General features: G+C 65.4%; 1 protein-coding gene across 5 annotated transcripts in view; it reads right to left on the bottom strand.

Annotated features, from left to right (window-relative positions):
- Positions 1–6093: 6093 nt before the first annotated feature.
- AHDC1 (AT-hook DNA binding motif containing 1) overlaps positions 6094–23596 on the bottom strand; it is a 49504-nt gene continuing 32001 nt past the window's right edge. For 4 of the 5 annotated variants that reach the window (XM_039733617.1, XM_039733614.1, XM_039733616.1 and 1 more), the window contains 5 exons: positions 14235–14397; positions 13460–13500; positions 8020–13074; positions 7331–7910; positions 6094–6578 (listed from right to left, as the gene is read on the bottom strand). In XM_039733617.1, coding sequence (XP_039589551.1) covers positions 8063–12997 — 4935 coding nt within the window. In that variant the 5' untranslated portion in view covers positions 12998–13074; positions 13460–13500; positions 14235–14397 and the 3' untranslated portion in view covers positions 6094–6578; positions 7331–7910; positions 8020–8062. Of the gene's footprint in view, positions 6579–7330; positions 7911–8019; positions 13075–13459; positions 13501–14234; positions 14398–14907; positions 15619–23596 lie in introns of those variants that run through there. The other variant, XM_039733615.1, reaches the window with a different exon arrangement.

Here is a 23596-nt window from a genome sequence, read left to right as displayed (position 1 = left end):
GTGGCTGTGCCGCTGACATTTACTAATCAGCTCTCACCCAGCGCACACCCGCTCCCTTCTCTTGCTGTCTTGTCTCCATGGAGACTCCGCAACCTTTGCTCACTCGTTAATGGTATCTCAGCAAAAGAAACTCCAACGCCACCCAGCCTTCCCCTCCCGGCCCCGGGAGAAATCCTCGCCTCTCACCTCCATCCCCATCCCCTCCTGCCGCTGGGGATGAAAGGGACGAGTCCTTGTTAGCGAGGGACCCAGCCACGGGGGCAAGTTCTGACGGTGGTGCGGGGAGGAGGGAGAGCCACCATCATCCTCCTCGCCGCCAAAAAAACAAGGCTGGGGGATTTTATTGCCGTGGCAGCAAGGACAGGCTCCATTCATGCGGGATTCCAGCCAGCAGCCCCTTTCCTGCCTGATTTATTGAGCCACAAGGCTTGGCGTGGGCTTCTGCCTGGGTTTCTGCGTCCCCCCCGTCCCAAACCCACAGCCCAACGTCCACGAAGCCACCCAAAAACCATCCAAAGGGAGTGGCTGGTGCTGGGAACATGCTCCGTCCCCGGTGTCCTGCTCTCGCTGATTCTGTTTTCAAATTAACATGGGAAAGATGCCCATTACCTGCTTCCAGATAATGACTATGATTAGGCAGAGCTCTGCTGCCAGCCGAGATCTGAAGGATTTCTGTGCTCTCCAGCAGCGCTTTGCCAGTGCAAAAACAAGAGCAATAAAGTGTAAATAAAAGACTAAAGGAAATCGTGGGTCCATCAGCGGATGGGCTGTGTGGAAGGGGCTCTAATGATGGGCTCTCTGCAGTCGGGTGGTGGCTGCAGGCTCCAGGCAAGGGAAAACTGGAGAGGGGCTGTCCCTGTGCCTGCACCAAATGTGTGAGCCTGGCTCGGCCCCTGCTTGCTGGGAACTGGGGGTTTGGGGAAAGAAAATTCGAGATGTGGGTGTGTGAGGCTGCTCTGGGGACACTCCTGGCCCTGCACATCGAGATGGGGGATGAGGAGGGGGGAAGAAATGGCTGGATCTCCCGAGGTGACTGCAGCAGCTCCCAGAGCATCCAGGGCGGTCCCAGCCCTCCCCTGCATTGTGCTGTGACACTCTGCAGGCAGGGAGCAGGACAAGGGACCCCCTGTGCCAGGGGCACCTCCATCCCCAGGCATGCTCAGGATGTGCAGGGAGCAGCACAGGACCCATCGGGGCTGAGCATCCTCTGGGGATGCTGGGATGTCTCTGGGGGCTCTCTCCCTCATCCCAGTGCTGAGGGAGGCACAAATCCCCTGCCTGTGCTGCCAAGCTGAGCTCCAGCTCCCTCTGAGCCTGCCAAGATCCCCCAAACCATCCAAGATCCCCCCACCACGGCCAGAGGAGATGGAAAACCTTGGCTGTGGCCTTGAGCTCACCCTCACTGAGAGCCTTGGGGTGGCTCTCACCATCCCTGGGCACAGTGTCCCTGCCCACGGCCCCGTGTCACCCCCTGGGCTCCCGCTGCCGTGGGACGGGCACAGGGAGCCCATCCCTGCCGGGGAGGCAGGAAGCTAATCTGTGCACAGATTAGGCAGAGTTCCCAGCCACGGAGGTTTCTTCTTTTTCCTCCCCCCCTCAGTGATAACAAATAATAATATAATCCCCTTAATCCCTCCCCGAGGAGCCGGCGTGAACTCCCGGCCAGGGAGCGCCGTGCTTCTGCCGCTGCTGATAACTCACACCAGGGCCTGGAAAACAAACGCTCTGCCCCTCAGCTGCCCCCCAAAACTCCCGTGCTGCCCGTGGCTCCCCCTCCCAACATCCCCACACCCCCCGTGCAGCCCCACTGCCATCCCGGGGATCCAGCACCGCTCCCGGCTCCCTCCCTCTCGGCGAGGCTGTCATGACCCTGCAGAGCCCCAGCTCGGCCAAGGGGGGCTCACTCAGGACCCCCACGGCGGCTCTGCCCTCTCAGCTCCCATGTCCTTCACAGCAGGAAAGCCCCAGGAAGCTCGGCTGAGCACCCCAGGTGCCCCTGTGCCTTCTGCTGCCCAGGGACGATGCCAGCAGTGCCCCCCTGCGCCCTCCTTGTCCCCAGGGAGTCACCCCGGGGGTCCTGCAGCCCCCACGATGCCCCAGCTGAGCCCCAGTGCTGTTTCAGGGGTGTTGGGGTGGGAGCATCACCCCCTGCCCCAGCTGAGCCCCAGGAGTGCTGGCACGGATCCTGCACCCCCCACCCACCACTGGGGTGCTGGGAAGGGACCCTGCATCCAGCTGCCAAATCCCCCTCCCCTCCCAGGGACCCCAGCCCGCTATCCCCCCCCGGTGCCGAGCCCTCCCTCCGCCACCACCCAGCAAATATTAATAACAACCCTGCAGCCGCCTGTGCTTTTATTCCCTGGCTTTGCTGGCCCTGGCTCTGCTGAGCTCAGCTCCTCTGGCTCCAAAACGCCTTTTAAAATTACCAGAGAGCGGAGACCCCAGCGAACGCCCTGCCCCGGCTGCCCCCTCCTCGCTGGCACCCTCGGGGGTGGCAGCGCCCTGTGCCCGCGGGGAGCTGGGTGCCATCCGCCCCCTGATTGCAGAGGCGCCAGGCTGGGCTTGATTAAAACCCGAGCGAAAGCCAGAGCCAGGGCAGAGAGGGGGATTAGATGGCTCCGGGGAATGTTAATGGACTCCAGAGCTCTCTGCCCGGCTGGCGGCTGGGCTGCATCCAGCGCGGGGTGGACAGGCGGGCGCGGGGAGCGCGGCTGGACCCCGCAGCCCCCGGGACAGACAGACAGACACACACACGGCCTCGGGAGCGCCTGCCACGCGCCTGGCCCTTCCTCCGGGGAAAGCAGGGGTGGTCTGGTGCTGCAGGGCCGGACTGGCACCCACGGGTGGCACCGGCGGCACCCACGCACCCATCCCGGCTGTGCGGGACCGCAGCACTCGGGGGTGACACCAGCCCTGGGGGCTTCACTGGGGCCGAGGGGCTGCCAGCCGGGCTGCTGCTGCTGGCAAGGGGGCACAGGGGGGCTCTGGGGGTGCCCGTGCCCCCGCACGGAGCCGCTCCCCGCCCGGCTCCGCTGGATTGCGGGTCTGACGTGGGAAATCGCCTCCCTCCCTCGTTAGCTGTGATTAGCATGTCAAGTGGTTGAAGTTGGTGGGTATAAAGGATGCGAGCGAAGAATAATGGCTTCAATTTTCTTCACGGCACAGCCATTAATTTGAAGGAGAAGGGGGTGTCCGGAGCTGCCGGCAGCTCCAGCCCTGCGGGGCCAGGGCGGCTCCTGCTGCTGCCCGGGGGACACGGCCCCGCCGGGGAGCCTGGCACGGCCAGGGGCATCCCCTGTGCCGCCGTGCCCGTGCCCACGGTGTGCAACACGTGCGCGTCCATGCGCAGCGTCCCGCAGCGCCGGGAACGGGGAGTTCCCCCGGCTGCGGCCCAGGTGATGGGCACGGCCGGGGCAGGGGGGCAATTCCTGCCGTGTTTCCGAGGGGACGGGAAAAGTGGAAATGGAGGCAGAGCTGCCCTTGCCGGGTGGGGGTTGGACGCCCCGGGGGTCCCCAGACCCTTGTCCCCCGTGGGCTCTGGCCCCTCTGACGTGAGCACCCCTCAGCCCCGGGGCCTGCAGCACGCCTGCTCTCCCAGCTGAAGATCCTGCGAGGCCAGAGCCCTCCTCCCGGCAGAGCTGCTTAATTAAAACCATCATTTCCATCCCGAGGCACAGCCAGGCACCAGGACCCGGCTCACCCCCCGTCCCTGCACAGCACGTGGCCATGCCGGACTCACCCTAACACAGCTCCCAGAAACCTTCCAAAATCCATGCTAAACAAACAAAAAAACCAGCAAAACCATCATTTCCCCCCCAAATTTTGAGCTTTTTCCTCCCTTCCCCAGCAAACGCAGGCGGTGCTGGGCTGGGCTGATCAATCCCCAACAATCAGCCCCATCACGAGGTTTTTCAGGCTCCAGAGTGGCTCATGCTGCTTGAGAGATATAATTGAGGCTTTAAAAAAAGACAAAAAATAATAAAATAAGTGAAATCCAGCTGTGGTCCAAGCAGCCAGGCATACCCAGCGAGGCCCTGGTGTGCCAGGTGATGCTTCCTGGTGGGATTTACCTACTGGGGGGGATTTCATCATCTTTCAGTGCTGCTTGTTGTGACCTGAAATGGGAGAGAGGAAAAATGGGAGGGAAAGAGTAAATTTGATGCTCGTGGGAAGCATCATAATGGAGCCAAGCTGGGAATGAAGGACCATGGACCCCCAAAAACCAGCCAGGAGGGGATGGAGGAGCCAGAGGGGGGGTTCAGCACCTTGGGATGGCTGCTGGCTGCAGGCACGGATGGCTGCACCCCCCACCCTGCTCCCGTGCCTCAGTTTCCCTGGTTTTGTCACAGCCAGGGGACATTTGGTGCCCAGCAGGGTGGAAGCACAACACCGGGGTGCCCCCGATGGGCCCCGTTTCCCCCCAGCCCATCACCCTGTGTGAGGAAGGAGGGGCTACAGCCCTCGTCCCACCCTCGCCAGCAGCCCCCCAGCAAAGGGGGTCCCCCAGCATCCCCCCACCCCTTCAGCATCTCCACGGGCTGGGGTGGTGCTGGCACGCCCGACCCCCCCACTCCCCCCATCAGCATGAGCTGTGTGCTCCTCTCTACAGCAACCCCTGCTCCCCCTGCCCAAACCTCCCTGCCCAAACCCCCTGCCTGAACCCCCTGCTCCTCCGGCCCCCCAAATCCCCCGGCCCAAACCTCTCTGCTCTCCTGCTCCTTTTTTTTTTTTTTTTTTTTTTTTTTTTTCCCCCTTACGGTTATATTATGACATTCCTTTAGGCTGGGAATATTGTGGCTGTTTACAAAAACCCCCTGCCCAAGCCCCCCCACACCCCCGACCCCTCTGGCACCGCTCCCCTCTCCCACCCACAGGTGCCCGCACCCCCGGCCCCCCTCTCCTGCTGCCTTCACCTTCCCAGGCTGGAAGTTGCTGCATGTCTCAATTTTATTTGTTTTGTCCTTATTTTCCTGCTTTTTTTTTGCTCCTTTCTGGCGCTGACGCTCCTCCCATCCACCACCGGGAGGCCGCCCGTGCTCCTGTGCCCCTTCCCCGGCGGTGCCAGGGAGGGGTGGGCACCCCTCCCGCCTGCAGAGCCCCCGGGGTCCCCAGAGTGCCGCCGGGCCCGCTGGCACTGCCCCCCGGGTGCCAAAATTCAGCTTTCTTGGTGCAGTTCCGCCAGACCCCCCGGAATCCCGGGAGGGGCAGCGCCCCCGGCACGGCCAGGCCGCGCCCCCCAAAAAGAGAAGCAAGAAAGCAGCGGGCATCGCTCAATATATAGGTTTCTTTTTAATATAAAAAAAGTGCCTATTAAAAATTCCTTCCTAAATAACACAAAAAGACCGTTTGAGGGGCAAAGCGGGGGCCGGGGGGGCTCACGGGGGGCCCCTCTGGCCAGGGCAGCACAAGCACTGCACAGGGCAGCTGGGGGGGTGGGGAAGGAGGGGTGTTTTGACCAAATTTGGGTACTTTTCCCATTTTTTTCCTCTTTTTTTTTTGGTGAATTTTGCCTTTTTTATCCATTTCAGGGTGTTTTTCCTCTCTTTGTGTGTGTGTGTGTGTTTTCTCTTTTTTTTGCACAACCCACAAAGCTGCACAGAGATTGCCAAACTCTTGAGGAGGGGGGGACACACAGGGAGTTTGTGGGAGGAGAGGACCCCAAAGCCCACCTGGCACCCACACACGCACCCACACCCTGAGCTCGTCACCGCCACCGCCTCGGGGACCCCGGGAAAGGGACCCCCCTTTACCCCAGCCCCCCCGCTCCCCCTCCCCACCAAGAGGGTCTGTGATTGATTTATTCCTTATTTTTTCCTTTTTTTAAAAGTTTTTCTTTTTTTTTTTTTTTTAATTCCTTTTTTTTTTTATACAAATTTGGAAAAATCAAAAACCCGCCTTCGTTCTTCAGAATAATAATAAAAATAAAACTCAAATCATCATTGAATCATTAAAAAAAAGGCAACGGAAACCCAAGGAACCCATGCGGAAGTTGCACACCACAAAACCACAGCAGATGTACAGAATGCAATATACAAGACACGATTTATAATAAAACATTATATACAATAAATAGGTTATTGTCACTTTTTTCTTTTTTTTTCTTTTTTTTTTTTTTGTTGCTCGATCTGTAAATAAATTTTTCTCAGTGCATACTGGGGGGGGTTTTGCTCTTTTCTGCTGCATATTCACCTCTTGGATGCTTTAGGCCTGTTCTCCATCATTTTTGGATTCTCCCTCCGGTGCATGATTCTCTCTCTTTTTTTTTTTTTTTGGTGATTTTTCAGCTTTTTGAATTTTTTTTTTTTTATCCTTAAACATTTTTTTTTAACTTCTTTTCTTCAAAAGTATTTACAATTGCTGGTTTTGTGCAGAAAATGAAAATTAATCAAATAAAAAATAGAACTTAAAGAGTCCCTCTGCTTCTGGCTGGGAGGAGAGAGAGAACGCGGCGCCGGCGCCACGGCCGAGGCGGGGCCGGGGGCGAAGCGGGGGCGGCGGGGCCGGGGTCCCCTCCGGAGGCAGCCCCCTCCTCTCCTCTGCTCTGCTCTCTGCTCCGGGATGGGCGGGGGGGTGCAGGGCTGGGGGGAGACGGAGAGAGGAGTGAGGGTCTCACCCTGGGGTGCCTGCCCACCCCCAGCCAGCCAGCACCCGCCCACCTGGGGTCTGGCACCCACAGACCGGGGCTGGGGTCCTGATCCCCCAAATCCGGCACCCACACACCCGGGGCTGGGGTCCTGATCCCCCAAATCTGGCACCCACACACCCGGGCTGGGGTCCTGATCCCCCCAGTGTGGCACTCACATACCCAAGGATTGGGGTCCTACTCCCCCCAGTCTGTCACCCAGCACTCAGGGCTCTGGGGTCCTGTTCCCCCCAGTCTGTCACCCAGCACTCAGGGGTCTGGGGTCCTGCTCCCCCAATCTGGCACCCACATACCCAAGGATTGGGGTCCTGCTCCCCCCAGTCTGGCACCCAGCACTCAGGGCTCTGGGGTCCTGCTCCCCCAGTCTGGCAGCCCTGTCCCAGGGGATCTGGGCTCCTTCCCCTCCCACCCTGCAGTGCTGCTCGCTCCTGTCTGCCCACGTACCCGGGGCTCTCGGGTCCTGCTCGCCCCAGCTGGCACCCGAACAGGGGCTGGGGCACCCCACACCCTCAGCCCTGGCACAGCCCCGCTCCAGCCACCCCTGGCACCGGAGCCCGCAGGGTCCCCAGTGTGATGCTTGACCCAGACCAGCTGCTGAGCCCAGAAGGGGCCGGGGGCACCCCGAGGTGGGTGCAGGTGGGTCAGAGCACCCAGCACGCCCCGGGTGGGAACACAGCTGGCACTCACCTGGTGACGGAGGCGTCTCCGAGCCCCGCTGGCGACGCTGCCAGGGCCTGGCAGGGGTCAGCGCCTCGGCAGCACCGTCCTGTCCGTCCGGCAGGAGCAGCCCCGCGGCGCGGGCGGGCGCGGAGGGACGAGCCAAAGAAAAATCCCCAGGCAGCCTCCCCCGGCCGGGCTGCGGGCAGGGGGCACCCAGCGCTGACCCCCAGACCCCCTCCTGCCCGCGCCCCTGCGCTGTGTCCGTCCGTCCGTCGTCTGTCCGTCCATCCGATTGTCCTGCTGCGGGGCGGGGGGGCGGCAGTCCGGGAAGCAGAGCCGGAGGTTGGCAGGCGGAGCGGGTTTGAGTGCGGAGGGGGAAAAACGGGGGGTTTCTCTCTTCATCCATTATTATTAATTTTTTCCTTTTGTTTCACTTATTTTTTATCTTTTTTATATTTTTTTCTCCTTTTTTTCTTTTTTTCTCCTTTTTTTTTTCTTTTTTTTTTCTTTCTTTTTTTTTTTTTAAGAAAACAAACAAACGGTTCCAATCCCAGTTAAATACAGAACTTGAAAAGTGTTCCAGAAAAAAGTGCTGGCTAAATTACCTCTGAAAGAGAAACACAACATGGAGAGAGAGGGGGACACGATGAGAAGGGCCCTGAGGGTCGCCTGTGTCCCCCTCTGCCACCCTTGCTCCCAGGTTCTCCCCCACCTACCCTGTAACAAAACCTCGTTGTCCCGTTGGCACGTCAGCAGACACTACAATGAGGTGACCGTAAAAGTGTCCTCGGGGTGTTGTTGCTCTACCATGGGTCCCAAAAACCCGCTCTTCTGGGTGGGGGCCATGACGGGGTGCCCTTGGGGTGCAAAACTGGGGTACCTGTAGTTGTCCTGCAGCTGCAACATTGAGTCTCTCGGTACGGGGGAGATGTTCAAGTCATTGATCAAGGGACAAGCGTAGGGTCCTCGGTGGTGAGCCCGGGACATCTCCAAGGGCTCCTTCTCGCCCTTGGAGGGGTGGGTGCTGCTTGGGCTGCTCAAGTGGGGGTTCAGACACGGGGGGTCCGTCCTGCCCATGAAGTCTACCAGCATCCCAGCCCCCGCCTTGCCGTCGTACGAGGGGCTGCGGGTGCTGGCGTTGGGGGAATACCAGTACGGGGGATTTTTGCAACTGGGGGAGTCATAGTGCGCTTGAGGCATGGGGAGGTCGCGGCAGGCCAGGTGCGGGGCGTGCGGCAGGGCCCCCCCCTGCATGCTGTGTTTGAGCGAGTCGCAGGCGGGCAGCTTTCGGATGCTGCCTGCCCGGAGGTCCTCCTTGAAGGCCAAGGTCGGGGAGCAGTTGGGCGAGAAGGCTTTCTGCAAGCCGGCCTCGAACACAGTCTGCTGGCCGGGGGCCGCCAGCTGGTGTGGGAGGGCAGGGAAGTGCTTGCTCTCCAAATCCGGCTGCCCCAAACCAGGGGAGTCGCTCTGGAACCCCTGGACAAAGGTCCCATCCGAGGGGGTGGAGGGGTTCATGGAGTAGGGGCCGGTGTAGTCACAGGGGTCCCGCTCCCCCACCCCGAAGCCCCGGGACTGGGAGGGCAGGGGGGACATGCTGCTGTCCCCGCTGTAGTAGTCCAAGCCCAGGTCCGTGCTGTCCTGGAAGAGCGGGTTCACCGCCTGCGACTTGGTGGGGAACTTGGTTTTGCCCGTCCCCCTCTCCTTCTTGGAGGCACAAGCCCCTCGGGAACCCCGGGGCTGCCGGGGTCCCGTGTTCCTCTTGGAGGGGTACACGGAGGAAGAAGAGGAAGAGGAGGAGAAGCTCAGGTGGGAGGTGTCGAACATATCCACCTTCTTCCGCCGGCCTCGGCCGGGCTTAGAGTTACTCTGGAAGAGGACGCTCTGGTTCCAGTTGTAGCCAGGGGCAGAGGATGCCTCATTCCAGTCCATCATCAGCTTCTCCAGGCTGGAGAGGCTGGACTGGCCCTCGCTGGAGGACGCCTCGCTGTTGGCGCGCCGGTAACCAGCCGGCTGGTTGAACTGGGTGCTGTCGGAGGAGGACTCCGAGAAGGTCTCAGAGACCGTCTGCTGCTTGGCTTTCTGCGGGGTGTAGTTGGAGATGTCCAGGATGACATTGGGTTCATTGAGGTGGCACTCGAAGCCCGGGTTGTAGAGCTGGCTGAAGGCTTCTGAGCTCCAATCCAACCCACCGTAGCCTTGCCGGAAGGCCCACGGCGCGGCGCTGGGGAACTGCCGGCAATTTTCAGGCGAGGGCTGGAAGGATGCTGACCCCTTGGGCACCATGTAGCCGCCGGGCGAGACGGTGCTGGCCCGGCTGTCGCAGCGCAGGGGGGTGTGCGCGGCGCTGGAGAACTGCCCCCCCTGCTCGGCACTGTTGAAGAAGGCGGCTTTTCCCAGCGGCAAACTGGGACCAGCTGTGGGTGGCGCGTAGCCGGCACTGTGGGCACTGCTGGGCGAGGACGGGAGGCTGCTGCCGCTGCCGTAGGCGAAGCTGCAGTCCTTGCTGTTGGGGCAGTCCTGTGCTGACGGGTACTGCTTTCCTGGTGGGAACACGCTGGCGGGGGCCACGCTCTGCCCGGCGCTGCCGTAGCTGCCGTACGGGGAGTAGCCGGGGGTGCCGCTGGCCGCCGGGTGAGCCGTGGGTGACCGGGACACGGCCGACGGCGGGGCCAGCTTGGGGAAGGACTCGGTGCCCCGGCACTCCGACGAGCCCTGGGTCACCCCGTAGCCGCTGGAGGCGCGGCCGGGCGGGAAGGCCGGCCGGCCCTGCATGGCCGCGTGGAAGGCGGCCTCGGCGCCGGGGTTGGCCGCCGCCACTTTGCCGCCGCGGGCGGTGTAGGCAGCCATGCCCCGCTGGCCGGGCAGCGCGGCCGGCGGGGCCGTGTAGGCGGCCGCCGACTTGCGGGACTCAGAGCGGGACGCGGAGAGGGCGAAGTCCAGCAGGTCGGAGGAGTCATCCGAGTCCAGCAAGGAGCGGAAGTAGCCGGTGAAGAGGCTGTGCCGCTCCGGCCCGGCCTCTGTCTGCGAGGACGGCGCGCTGCTGGCGTAGAAACCAGCACGGCCGGAGGAGCCCGACTCCAGCCCCGCAGCATGGAAGGGTCTCGCCTCGGCCCCTTGGTAGCCACCGTTGCGTCCAGCCTGGCCGCCGGGGTGGCCGTGGTGAGGGGCCCAGGGGCTGCCCTTCTCCCCCGCGCCCCACTCTGCGGCGGGGCCGTCCCCGAAGCTCTGCCCGGAGTTGGGTTCGGGGAACAGGGCCCCGTTCTTGCGCGCCCGTCGCTTCCTCTTGGGCTTGCCCACGGGGTCGGGCTCCAGCCGGCCGCGCTTGCGGGGGTGCACGGGGTCAGCGTGGAGGGCAGTGGGGGCTTTCTTCTTCTTCCCGATGCCCTCAAAGAAGTCGCTGAAGGAGCAGCGTGTGGCACGGGCAGCGTGGCTCCCCCCGCGCCCGAAGCCCCCCGCCTTGCCGCCGCGCCGGCGGAAGCCCTGGACACGGTGCAGGAAGTGGGAGATGCTCTGGGTGTCGGGGGCTTGGTGGATGGACTCGGGCTCGCTGGGGGTCCAGCAGCGGGGCGGCGAGCAGCGCCCCGAGCACTGGCTCTGCCGGTTGAGGAAGGCCAACTTGGCCAACACGTCCGAGTAGTCGGCTTTGCTGTCATTGGTGTCGGCGATGTAGGAGGGCTGGGGCGAGGCCAGCTTCTGCTTCCTCCTCCTCCTCTTCTTCACTTCCGGGGTGGGCTCCTTGGGCTTGGCTTGGCCCAGCAGCAGGTTTTTGGGAGGCCGGCCCCGCTTGCGCTTCAGGATGATGGGCATCTCGCCAGGGGGGAACACCACGACCACGTTGCGCCCGTTGTTCTTCATCTTGAGCAGCGGCGTGGGCTCCATGGAGCTGCTGGCCGCCAGCTCCTTCCCCTCCAGGTTCAAGTTGCTGCTGAGTGATGACACCTTGTAGGTGGTCTTGTTCCTCCTCCCCAGGGACACGGGGATCTTGGCCATCTTCACCACCATCTTCCTCACCCCCCGGCACTTGCTCTTCTTCCCTGCCGCGGGGGCTTTGGGCATCTCGTTGGGGTCCAGCGTGGTGGGCGGCGGTGGCGGTGGGGGGCTCAGCACTGGGGTGTCAGGCTCCTCAGGCCCGGGGGGCATCTCAGCGGGCAGGGTGAGGGGGGACAGGACGTGGCTCTCGGGGGTAATGTCCACCCGGCGGCCTCGCCCCGCCCTCCTCCGGCGGCACAGCATCTTTGGCTTATCTGTCCGGCGCAGGGCGTACTTGCGGTGGTCTTCGCCACACCGCCCGGCCCCCCGGCCCCCACAGGGGGCCCGCTTCACCATGGTGCTCAGGGGACACCCCCCGAGCCGGGGCTGCAGCCCGTGGGGCCGCAGAGGGTCCCCGGTGCCCGGCTGTGCCTCCAGCAGCTCCGAGACCGTTCCCAGGGGCTGTGGCTCCAGCAGCGAGGGCTCAGTGGGCAGCAGCGGGGGCTCCAGCGCTCCGGGCAGTGGCTCCAGGGTCTGCAGCCCCAGAGGCTCCGCCAGTGGCTCCAGTGACTGCAGCTCCAGCGACTCGGACAGAGGCTCCAGCGACTGCAGCTCCAGAGACTCAGAGAGCGGCTCCAGCGACTGCAGCCCCAATGGCTCCAGGTTTTGCAGCTCCAGCGACTCTGGCAGCGGCTCCAGGCTCTGCGAATCAAGCAGCTGGGGCTGTGACTCCAGGGACTGGGAATCCAACAGCCGGGATTGGGAGTCCAGCTCTTGGGCTGGCAGCAACTGGGGCTGCGGCTCCATCGCCTGCGACTCCAGCAGCTGCGTCCCCGGGCAAGCTAGGGAGGCCAGCTCGTTCAGGATGTCCGCCTCAGCCAGTTCCGAGTAATCGCTGGCATCGGGCTGGGAGCAGCCAGCTTCATCCGCCGGGGCTTTGGAGACATCCCCCACACCCACGCCGTGTCCTGGGGGCTGCGGGGTGCTCCCCGCGCCTCCGTCAGCTTCTCCGTCACGCGCTGGGGGCCGGGGATGCCGCGACGGGTCGGATTTGAGGAGCACCCCCCGCTCCTCGGGGCTGCGGATGCTGTTGGCCAGGGAGGGTGAGGAGAAGAAGCTGTACTGGAGGTCACGGTCAGCGGGCAGGAGGCGGCTGTCCTCGTGAGCCCCGCCGCCGCCGCGGAGGCTGCCACAGTCCAGGTGCACCCCGCTGTTCTTGAGGTCCTCCGAGAGGCGGTTGAGGTCCTTCATGATGTCGATGAGCTGCACCACGGGGTGGAGGTTGATGTGCCCGTTGCCGCACTTGCTCCGCAGCAAGGCGAGGATGCCGTCTACGTTGCAGCGGCCCGAGGCCAGCGTCGCGTTGGGGAAGGTTTTGGGCGCCCGATCGCGGGCAGATGCCTCCTCCGCGCTGCCCCCCAGGATCCGGGGCTCCCCGGCACAGCCCAGCAGCTCCTCGGCCGCCTTGGTGCCCCCGTGGACGCTCTGGCAGCGGTCGGCCGGGTCGCCGTGCAGCAGCGAGCCTGCCTGGTGCTCCCGGCCGAGCGCGGGGCACGAGCCCTCAGGGAAGCTGAGCACGCTGCAGGACAACGCCTTCTCGGCCGGGCAGGCGGGGGGCCGCTGCACCGGGTGTCCCGGCGGGTAGAATTTGGGCTCTCGGACGTAGTCGGGCGAGCCGCGCACAACGCTGGTCGTTACCACTGGGCCCGGGGGCTTCACGCGCATCCTGGCCTCCTCCTCCCCCGCGTGCCGCTTGGCCGAGCAGTTGCTGACATGGGGGTCAGGGAAGGTGACACCAGGACCTGTGGGCGGCAGAGAGGGGCACGGTGAGGCTCCGCAGGCACTGCCAGCCAAGAACAGCCAGCAGAGCCTCACTCCAACCCGCTGTTCTCAGGGATGAGGTCCCCGTATCCATCCCCCGGCTCCCTCTGCCCTGTCAGCAGCAAGGACCCGACTGGCACTGCAGGAATGTGACAGCCCTGCTCACAGCTGGGAAAATGGGGCCTTGGGGGAATGGGATGCCTTCCCCAGCTCCAGGGGGGGGCTGGATGTCCTCCCCACACCAGGACCGCTCGTGCCAGACTCCGGCACAGAGCCCCCTCCCAGGTCCAGAGGGGTGAGGGTCTGGGTTTCCCCACCCCACCCTAGGGAAGAGTTTGGGTGTCTGCGGGGAGGGCTAGAACTTACCCTCGGCTTTGCTGCTGCTCCTGCTACTGCACTTGAGCTCTCTGCAAAGGAAAGGGTGTGCGGGGTCAGCCCCACGCAGGGGGGGCTCACTGAAGTGCCCGCCACCCCCGTGCCAGTCCCTCCACGGGGCACACTGGGGGCTGAGCCTCCCGTGCTCCCATGGCCGCCCACCACCGTGGCGTCACGGGGGGTGGGCAAAGAGGGGAGGCTGCCTCTCATCTGGGAGACAGAGGGGACAGGTTGACGCCCCCCTCCCACCCCCAGCAGCACCAGCACCCCTCGGCGGGGCGGGGGGCGCGGGGTCCTTTGGTGGCGCTGCCACTAGGTGTCCCCGGCGAGCCGCGCTCGGACACGCGGGGGGGCTTGGCCCGAGGAGGTGCTCGGCACATCCCACCCCACATCCCCCCGGCTCCCACCCACCCGCGGGCACCCCGCGCGCGGCTGCACCCCCCACCCGCGGGGACACCGCCCGGGCCACCCCTCCCCTCGGCGGGACGCCCCTCTGTGGCGCCTGCCTCAGTTTCCCCTCTTGGGAAGGAGGTATAGCGAGGGTCGTGGTGGGGCGGCTCGGGCACTCAGGATGGGTGCCAGGCACCACGTGCCCACTGCACAGGGGCTGCAGCCCCTCTGCTCATCCCAAAATCCCAATCCGGGGGGCTGAGCAGAGCCGGGGATCCCCCCTCGCCCTGTGTCTCCCGGACAGGGAGGGACAGAAGAGGTGCCGCCAGCCCCCCTTGGCGCCGCACCCCAGCTTTGGGGCGAGGCCCCCAGCTACCTGTTCCGGGGGTGCTTGCAGTGCAGGTTCACTCGGAAGCTCCTGCTGTCGCCGTCGCTGCCGGGCTGGCGGGGGCCGGAGCCCTGGGCACGCGGGAACCACTCGGCTGGCGGGCTGGCACCGTTCTCCAGTGCGAGGGGCTGGCAGGCGACCGAGCTCCCATCTGCGAGAGAGAGACCCCCGCACATCAGCCCAGCGGCCCCCTCCCCTGGGGTGCCACTTGCCCCGGCTGCCTCGGGTGCCCGCAGGGCCGGGCACACCGTGTGCCTCCCGTTGACGCCTCTCCCTCGAAGCCACAGCCCACGGGGACACCCACGTTGTGCCCCTACCCCATCTCAGATGCCCGGGGTGGCGTTTTGGGGCAGGACAGCCCTTTCCTCCCCGCCGTGTCCATGCCTTGACCTGCCCATGTGAGGGGGAGCATCTCCCCACCACCTCTAGGCACACATGTGCTCCTCCACATGGGTGTGCACATTGCACACGCGTGTGCAGGAAGCTCTGGCCCCCCACTCTCCTGCAGGAGCACCCCCAGGCGCTGCCCGTGTGGCACAGGGTGCACGGTGGAGCCCCTCGGCCCCTGGCAGTGCCCCCCCCGCCTGTTTCCCTCCCCAGCGCCGCGTGTGAATCCCCGGCGCTCGGCTCCCTCCCCCAGCACACACCCGCAGACACACACACGCAGCCGCTCGGCGTGATCCAGGCTCTTCCCGGTGTCTGGATTAGCGTGACAACTTATCAACAAGGCAGGGAAAGAGAATTCAAACCTGTCAGTCCATCCGCATCCCCCCCTTTCCCCGTCTCCCCGCCAGCCTTTGGGTGCAGCGCTGGCACCGCGGAGCTGCGGGCACCTCGGTGTAAAGTTACACCACGGGCTATGTGGAGCAGGAAAATATGTGCTAGAAAGACCGGTCTCGTCTCTGCTGAGGCTGCTGGTGTGCCCAGGGAGCTGTCGGAGGGGAGGCAGGCAGGAAGGAAACAAACGGGAGCTTTTCCAGAACAGCCGCCGAGAGCTGGTCCTGCTGCTCGGGGAGTTCGGGGTCTCGGGGGGTGTCGGGGGTGTCGGGATGCATCCCCCCAGCTCTGCGCCGCCGTCCCCCGGTGTGTCCGTGGCGCACGGAGCTGTGCAAACACTGCGGGGTCCCCAGCGGGGCGCGGGGGTCCCTGGCCACCCCCGGTGTGCGGGGCCGGGTGCCGCCGGCGCTGGGCACAGGTCGCGGCTCTCGCCCCGCACCGCCCGTGTCCCGCTCCTGCTCCCGGTCCCACGGGGGCCACGCGTCCGTGACACGCGGGGGACACTCCGTGCGCCGCGACTCCGCCCTCGCCCCGTGCCAACCACCCTGCAGAGCACCAGGGGACCACCTGCACCCCCGAACACCCACCCACCCACCCAGCGCGGGGCGCAGCGCAGGTGGGACCCGCACGGCGCTGGGGAGGGGGCTGCGCTGGGAGGGGGCTGGCTGTGCGGGGAGGGGGCTGCACTGGGAGGGGGCCGTGCTGGGAGGGGCTGCGGGGGCAGCGGGGCGCACCGGGATGTTCGCCGCGCCGCCGCGCTCACTTTCACCTCCCCGCTCAGCCCCAGGCAGCCGCCACATGTTTCCCATTAGGCTCTCCGGACCTCGCCATTCCTGGCTTCCTCGCCAGGGGTAGGGCCTTTTCCCTTTTTTTTTTTTTTTTTTTTTCCTTTTTTTTTTTAAATTTCTTTTAATTTTTTTTTCTCCTCCCTGGTTACAAAACACCAGCCGAGACCACACAAGCGAGGAGGGACGGAGGGAGAAGCAGAGATAGAGATGGGCGCCGCGGGCGGGGGAGAGCCGGCCAGGCCGGGTGCTGCGGCGGGGCCGGGGGGGTGAGGATGAAGAGCGGGGGGATGAAGCGGGCGAGATTGCAGTCACCTCCGCTTCCCACCTCCTGACCCCGCAGCCCTGCAAAGATAACAGCCCCCGAAGACTGCTGACTCGCCTCGCAGAAATCCAATATCCTCGCCTGGTGAACTAATCGACTACCTGGGCTCCCACCTCCCCTGCCCGGGCTTAATCCTGCTGCTGCAAAGCTTTAATTAGTTTAACGGTTTCAGGCTTGACGGAGGTTGGCGGCGAGAGGAATCAGAATCATGGAATGGTTCGGGCTGGAAGGGACCTTAAAGCCCATCTCCTTCCAGCCCCCTGCCACGGCCGGGGACCCCTTCCCAGCACCAGGCTGCTCCCAGCCCCGTCCAAGCGGGCAGCATGTCCCCCACCTCCCCAGTCCCCCCAGTCAGGCTGGGAAGGGTGCCGTGGGGTGGCAGCATGAGTGTGCAGGGGGCTGCAGGCGTCCCCAGCCCCCCCGAGCTCCCCGAGGCTGCTGGCCCGCAGCCCCGGCCCGCGGCGCTGGCACAGGGTGGGCACGGAGGGGCGGCTTGGCACCGGCGTGGCGGCGGGGGGATGGAGGGATGGCCCCGCAGGACACGGACGTGGTTTGGTGCCCGGCTCCGAGGCCACCCAGACGTCAGGGTGGGGCCGGAGATGCCACCGGGAGACAGGCAGGCGGCAGGGACACAGCCGCCACACAGATGGGGACACGCTGGCCCCACGCCTCCCGCCCCGCCGGGCCCCGTGCCCGGCCGCGCCCCCCCATTGCCCCCACGCCTCGGGGGTCCCCGGGCACCGCGGGGCGCTGCCAGGGTCGGGGTGGCCCTGAGCGCACCCCCTCCCCCCGGTTCCTGCTGTCACCCGTGTCCCTGGGCACAGCTGGCCTGCCAGGGGTGCCCTGCCTGCCCCCCGAGTGGCACGGGGGTGTCCCACTGGTGTCGCACACGGGGACGCCGTGGCGGTGCCTCTCCCTCGCACCGTGGTGGTTTTCCTCCCCCGTTCCCGCTCATCACGGGGGCGCAGCTCCCCTGCCCACCGACCCCTGGGGCCCTGGGGCAGCGGGGAGCTTGTCCGCTCCGCGCCCCGTGCCTCGCACCCCCCTGGCTCCCTCCCAGGCGCCCCCAACCCCCGCCCCACGAGTTCCCCCCAGCCCGTCCTGCGCCTGCTGACACCAATGGAAAATCCCCTCCAGTGACAGCTTCCTGGCAGGCGCTCGCCGAGGGTTTCCGTGTTCCCCAGCCAGCCCCCAGCGGCCACCTCCTCCCTGAGCCGCGCGGGGGGTCCCTCCGCGCTCACCCCCTCCGGGCCGGCCCCACATCCCCTCTAATTCAGCACCGCGGACCCCAAAGCACCGGGTCCTGCTCCCTCCTCCTCCTCCCGCACCTCGTCCCCTGCCAGCAGCCTGCCCTCCTCCGAGGAGGGGCACCCACCAGCGCCAGGGGTGTTTGGGGTCCTCTCTGGGAACCCCCGGCAGCTCCCAGAGCCCCCACCCACCCTGGGGACCCCCCGCCCCGGGGCTGGGAGCAGGGCAAGAGCTGCAGAAGGGTGGGCACAGATGGGTGCTGGGGCACACAGCGCCTGCAGGCAGCCCTGACCCCTCCTTCAGCTGTCACCCCATGGCTGGAACCCCGCTGTCACATCCCCCCTGCCGTCACCACGTCCTCCCGCTGCCCTGACTCCTCTGCCATGCTCTTAATTAGGAGATGGAGCAGATGGCGCCTGGGTTTCATCTTAGGTAACGGGTCCAGGCGAGCTGCTTGGCCGCCAGCTCCCTTTGTGGGGCTGTGGGAGGTTGTTCTGGGGTGCCCCCCGAGCAGGGCGCTGGTGAGGGGCCCTGTCCCTGCCCTGCACTGCAGGGATGCTCAGGGACTGCAGTGCCAGAAGGGATTGGCTGGCAAGCGGGGCAAACCCACCTGGGTTCTGCCCTCTCACGTCATGCCTGGGTGTCACATCCCCAGGGCAGGCTCAGACTGCCCTGGCGCTGGGAGGGGGGTCCAAGGCCACTGGGCTATAAACGAGGGGTGCCAAAGGTCCTGACATCTCCTCATAACCAGAGCTGCAGGAGGGTGTTCATTCCTGGTGGGAGTTCACTTCCCTGCAATCCCCCTGCTGCTGGCAGCAGGGACCCCCGGGACACCCCCCTGCTGCTGGGACAGTGCTGGCTCAGGGGACACGGCCCTTCTCCTGGGCTGGCCCTGGGTGTGCCACTGGGCTCTCCTGGAGCTGGGGGCTTCCTCCAGGCCTGGGGTCCTGTGGCACCCGTGATGGGCTCAGCCCCCAGCCCCAGAACGTGGCACGGTGCCCTTGAGGTGGGCAGGGCTGGGGAGGCCTGGCCAGGCTCCTATTCCTGCAAGAAACCATCTCCCCTGCAAGGACCATCTCCCTTGGAGAAACCATCTCCCCTGCAAGGACCATCTCCCTCAGGAGAAATGATCTATCCTGAAACGACCACCTTCCCTGCAAGGACCATCTTCCCTGCACGAAACCATCTCCCCTAAACAGCCACCTCACCTGCAATGGCCACTGACCATCTCCCCTGCCAGGACCATCTCTCTTGCAAGGGCCATTTCCCCCACAAGCCATCTGCCCTGCAAGGACTCTCCCCTGCAAGGGCCACGTTGCCTTCAAGCACCATCTTCATTCCCCACAAGGACCACCTCTCCTGCCATGACCATCTTGCCTGCCGTGATCCTCTCCCCCACAAGAAGTTGTCTCCCCTGCAAGGACCATCTCCCCCTAATTACCATCTCCCCGTAATGACCATCTCCCCCTAATGACCATCTCCCCCTCAATGACTACCCCTCAAAGACCATCTCCCTGTAACGCCCATCTCCCCCGCAAGAAACCATCTCCCCACAACAACCAGTCCCCCTCCAGCGGCCATCCCACCCAGCCATCGCCCATCCCGGCAGTCGGGAGCCCCTTCCCTCTGCAAGGACCCTCTCCCCCCCCCATGACCGTGGGCACCCCGCTGCCCTGGGTGCGGGGGGCTCAGGGGACCCCCGCGGCATCGCCCAGCTCCCTCGGCCGTGCAGGGCTCTGACCCCCTGCTGGCCTGGGGGGCTCCAGGAGCGGCTCGGCAGATGGACCGCAGCGACGGTGGCACCTCGGCCGGCTGGAGCCCAGCGCCGCAGCTCGGAGCTAGCAGGGAGAGCGGCTAAATTTAGCTCTTCCCTCGGTGCCAGCTTTGTTCCCCCGCCCCGTCGAGCCGGCGCGGGAGGCGAGCAGCCCCCGGGTCCCCTCCTCTGCCCTGTCCCTGCCTGCGGGGGGATGCGGGACACCCCGGCTCGCCTCGCTGGGGTGCCAGCTCGGGGCACCGGGCGCTCCCCGGCGCTCCCGGCGGTGCCACGGGGCGCTGTGCCCGGCGCGGGCAGCGCACCCCAGGGCCCCCGCGGGGTGCTGGCAGCCCCGAGGCCGCGCAGATGGTGGCGGCCCCCCTCCCGGGCTCCCCGTTATAGCCACAGCATGACTCACAGCCCCGGTGCGTCCCTGCCCAGCGCCGGCCACGCCGGGTCAAGTAACACCCGCGGGGAGGGGGCTCCGCTGCCCGCCCTCGCCAGCCCCCAGCCCAGCAGCGGCACCCCGGGCAGCCGCGCAGCCCCCCGAGACCCCGCTGGCGGCGGCCGGGGGTGGCAGCGGCGATGGCCGGCGCCCCCCGCTCCCCGCCGGGGCGCCGCGGGTTAACGCCAAGCGGAGCCGGGATCCTGCGAGGCCAGGAACATTTGGAAGGCGCCAGATGGACGCGTGCCCGTGCCGAGAGCTCGCTCGGCACAGCCGTGCTCCCCCGGCGCTGGGGCTGGGGGGCTGCCCGGGGCGGCACGGGGGCGCCCGCCGGGAGGGAGAGTGGGTGCGGACAATGCGCCCACCGGGGCCTGGGTCCGCTGGTGCCCACCCGCACCCGCGCCGGGCACCAGAGCCGCCGACCCCAGCCCATGGGGTGACGGGCCCAGGTGCTGACACCGCGCCGGGGGCACCAGGTGGGGACCGAGGGGGGGTCTGGGTGGGGGGAGAGCAGCCAGTTGCCTCCCTTGGCCAATTTTAGAAACTGGCTAGACAAGAAAAGCAGAATGAGCCGGGCAGGATTAACGGCCGTGCTGGTGTCAGGGTGGGTTTTTTTCTTTTCCCTTTTTTTTTTTTTTTTTTTTTTTTTTTTTTTTTTTTTTGTGGGAGGCACACACGAGTTGAGCGGAAACTCCTGGCTGTGGATCCTGTTTCCTGGGAGATGCGGCCGGCTGGGGCCGAGCTGGGCTGGGGGCGATGCCAACAGCGGCGTGATGGGGCAGGGCTGTGGGGAGGCGGGGGCAGCCCCTGCCCCACAGCGCCGGCGGCCTGGCACCCCAAAACATGCGGGAATGGAGGCGGTGCACCCGCTAACAACCCTGAATGCACACAAGGGGTTGTGCATGGGCAGGTGTGGCACAGGCCGCACAGCACTGTGGGCACACACAGGTACAGGAACACCTGTGGGCACCAGCTGCACACGGGTGGGTCACACATGTGCCAGGCGTGTACAGGTACACACACGGGCAGGTGTGGCACAGGTACACGCAGGGGGAGGGTTTGCACACACGTGTGCAGACAGGCCGCACAGCACTGTGGGCACACACAGGTACAGGAACACCTGTGGGCACCAGCTGCACACGGGTGGGTCACACATGTGCCAGGCGTGTACAGGTACACACAGACAGGCACAGGAACACGCGCAGGCCCTGGTGAGCGCACTGATGGGTGCACACCTGTGTTGCAGGTACACAGACGGGTGGGCCAGCACCTGGAGGTGCAGCACCCACCTCTGGACTCGGGGTCACACCTGCCTGAGGTACAACACCCCACGGCAGCACATGGCAGTGCAGGGACCCCCCAGGCACCCAAAACACCAGCACAGCACTGCACACCCCCATCCCACACCCTGGGGGTGCCAGTGGGAGCCGCTGGGGCTTGACCCCAAAACACAACTCACCCTCCCCCCTGAGAGGCCACGGTGGTCCCCCAAAATCTGGGGGTGTGAAGAAGGGGTCTGCCAGTGCCATGCAGCGGGGACATGGATAGCGACAGGGAAACTGAGGCAGGAGCAGGGTGGGCAGTGCCAGGGGTGCTGATGGGAGCAGGGAGCTGCAGCCAACTATTCCAGAGGAGCCAGGCGTCCCGTGGTGCCCAGCCCCGGGCTCGGCCCCCGCCCAGCTGCCCCCATCTCCGGTTACACCGTGGCTCAGGCTCCCCAGGGAGGGGGACTGGGGCACCCAGGTCTCTCTGCAGCCAGCCACGCCGCCCCGGCACACCGAGGCAGCCCCGGGGAGCACACACACCTCCAGACACACCAATGTTTGCTCTCCCCCCTCGCCGGGGAGCTCTCCATTAAAATTGGAAGAACACAACTTGCCGGCAGAGCCCCGGCGCGGATCGTACACAGCCTGTCACTCACACATCACTTTGTAGATGCCCATAAATTGCTTCATTACCTCTTCTAATTGAGGAGAACGCAGCTGCTGTGGGGCGGTGATGGAGCGCCTTCCCTTTGAAGGATGCCTCGCTCGCCAAAGACGGGTCCGGCAGAGCCGCAGAGCCCCACCAACATCCCAATAATAATAATAATAGTAATAACAGCCATAATGACAGTATCCAGGCAAAATCCCCCAGAAAAGGGCAGTGGGACTCACATGTGATGGAGCCTGCTTGAGGGAGGGGGCTGAGGGGTTGGTGGCCCTGTACTGGTGGGGAAACTGAGGCACAGGGAAGGATGCACCATGCACATGGGAAGGGAGGGCGTGGAAACCCCTGCATCCCATCGGGACCCCTAGGGGAAGGTGGTGGTGACAACATTTCAGGAAAACCCAAACTCAGGGGACTGAACGTCTCCCTACCCGCAGATTTGGGGGGCCAGGAGAATGCTCAGCACCACCCAAAACTCCCCGGAGAACTTCCCACCCTGCTCAAGGGCTTCATTCTCCCGTCTTCGCCGGCACGACGCCAGGGGTCCTGGCACCCCTGGTGCCCTCTTCCCCTGCGCCCCATCCCCGCGGGGGCCCCCCGTCTTTGTCTGGCGGCGGCGGGTGGCTGCGGCTGGGCTCGGTCCCCTTGCAGGATACTGCAGAAGGATTTACTGTATTGCAGCTTGTGCTGGCTGCAGCCCAGCGCACAATAGATTAGCTGTAGCCCAGGGCAGCACGTTGCGGGGGAAGGAAGGTGGGATTCATCCGGCTGCAGATTGCAGGGCATTTGCTGCAGTATCCTGCAGGATCCGGACACCCCGGCACCCCTCTGCAGCCTGGCACAGCTGCCTCGAGGGGCTCGTGCAGCCTCCTCCTCCTCATCCCCTCCACCAAATTCTAGGGCAGGAACGTTCCTGGTGGGCGCACGGGCTGGGGGACGCCCTGCGTGTTCCCTGTCCCCACCTGGAGGTGTGCAGGGGCTGCGGTCCCCGGTGGCACACGGGTGCTGGGGGGACACCGGGCCCCCCTGGCTGGGTGCGACGGCACAAAGCCGGTGCAGGGAGGGAGCCAGGGACTGCAAGCAGCACTAATTGATCGCGATTAATTCAGCTCCTACCTCCTCGGGTGGCAGGAGAGATGCTGAGACACAAGCGCAGCCCACAGAGCTCCCCAAACAGGCTCTGCTCTCCCCTGTGCCCACCCCTTCCCCCGTGGGGGACCCACGCTGCCTGTCCCTGCGGGTCTGGGGGTCCCTGGTGGGTGCCCAGCTCCTGCTGCTGCCTCAGAGGTGCTGAGGATGGGTCCTTGATGTGGACCCCCATTCCCAGGGTGCTGTTTGAGGGTGAGGGTCCTGCTAGCTGGCCAGCCTGTCCCCCTGAGACGCAGGGATGGCACTCAGGGAGATGGCACTCAGGCGATGGCACAAGGGAGCACATGGGCCAGGGTCACTGCCGGCCTCGTGGTGACACCGTGACATCTCCAGCCAGCGGGTGCAAACCAGGGGACGCAGGAGCGCTGCTGCCACCTCCTCCGGTGCCCAGGTGCCACCCACTGGGGACACCAGGCACCCTGCGGGCACCCGCAGGCGCCGCGGGCGGGGGGGCCCCGGTGACCGTCTGGATTTGGAGGGGTTTGGAGCCTGCAGATTCCGGCTCCATAATCCTACGTGGGATGCAGTTTCCACAGCAACAGCGGGTCAGAGGGCAGCGAGGGGAGCCGGCTGCTCCGCTCGGGATTGCGGTGCCGCCGCTGCCGAGCGCCGCCGGGCGCGGGGCCGGGGCCGGGGCCGGGGGCGAGGGCAGGCGGCCGAGAGGGGCGCGGGGGGCGCGGGGGCGGCCGGGCCGGTGCTGCCGGGGAGGCGGCGGAGGCTCAGTGTGGCGTTGTCAGCAAAGATGTCACTAATTGTCTGCAGGAGCAGCAAACTCTCGTTAACCCTTGGGCAGCCGGCGGCGGGAGCGCAGCCGGGCACGCAGGGCCGAGAGTCCTGGGGCCGCCCCACCGCTGGGATGGGGACACTGTCCCGAGTGTCCCCAGCGCTGCCACCGGCCCGCTGGCACGGCTCTGGGAGGCGCTGCGTGTCCCAGCTGGT

The sequence above is a fragment of the Passer montanus genome, unplaced genomic scaffold (genome assembly GCF_014805655.1).
Source record: "Passer montanus isolate IOZ18808 unplaced genomic scaffold, ASM1480565v1 scaffold89, whole genome shotgun sequence".
In the NCBI taxonomy this organism is placed as follows: domain Eukaryota; kingdom Metazoa; phylum Chordata; class Aves; order Passeriformes; family Passeridae; genus Passer; species Passer montanus.
The sequence above is the reverse complement of the archived record's forward strand: the minus strand, read 5'-3'. Positions and strand labels throughout refer to the sequence as shown.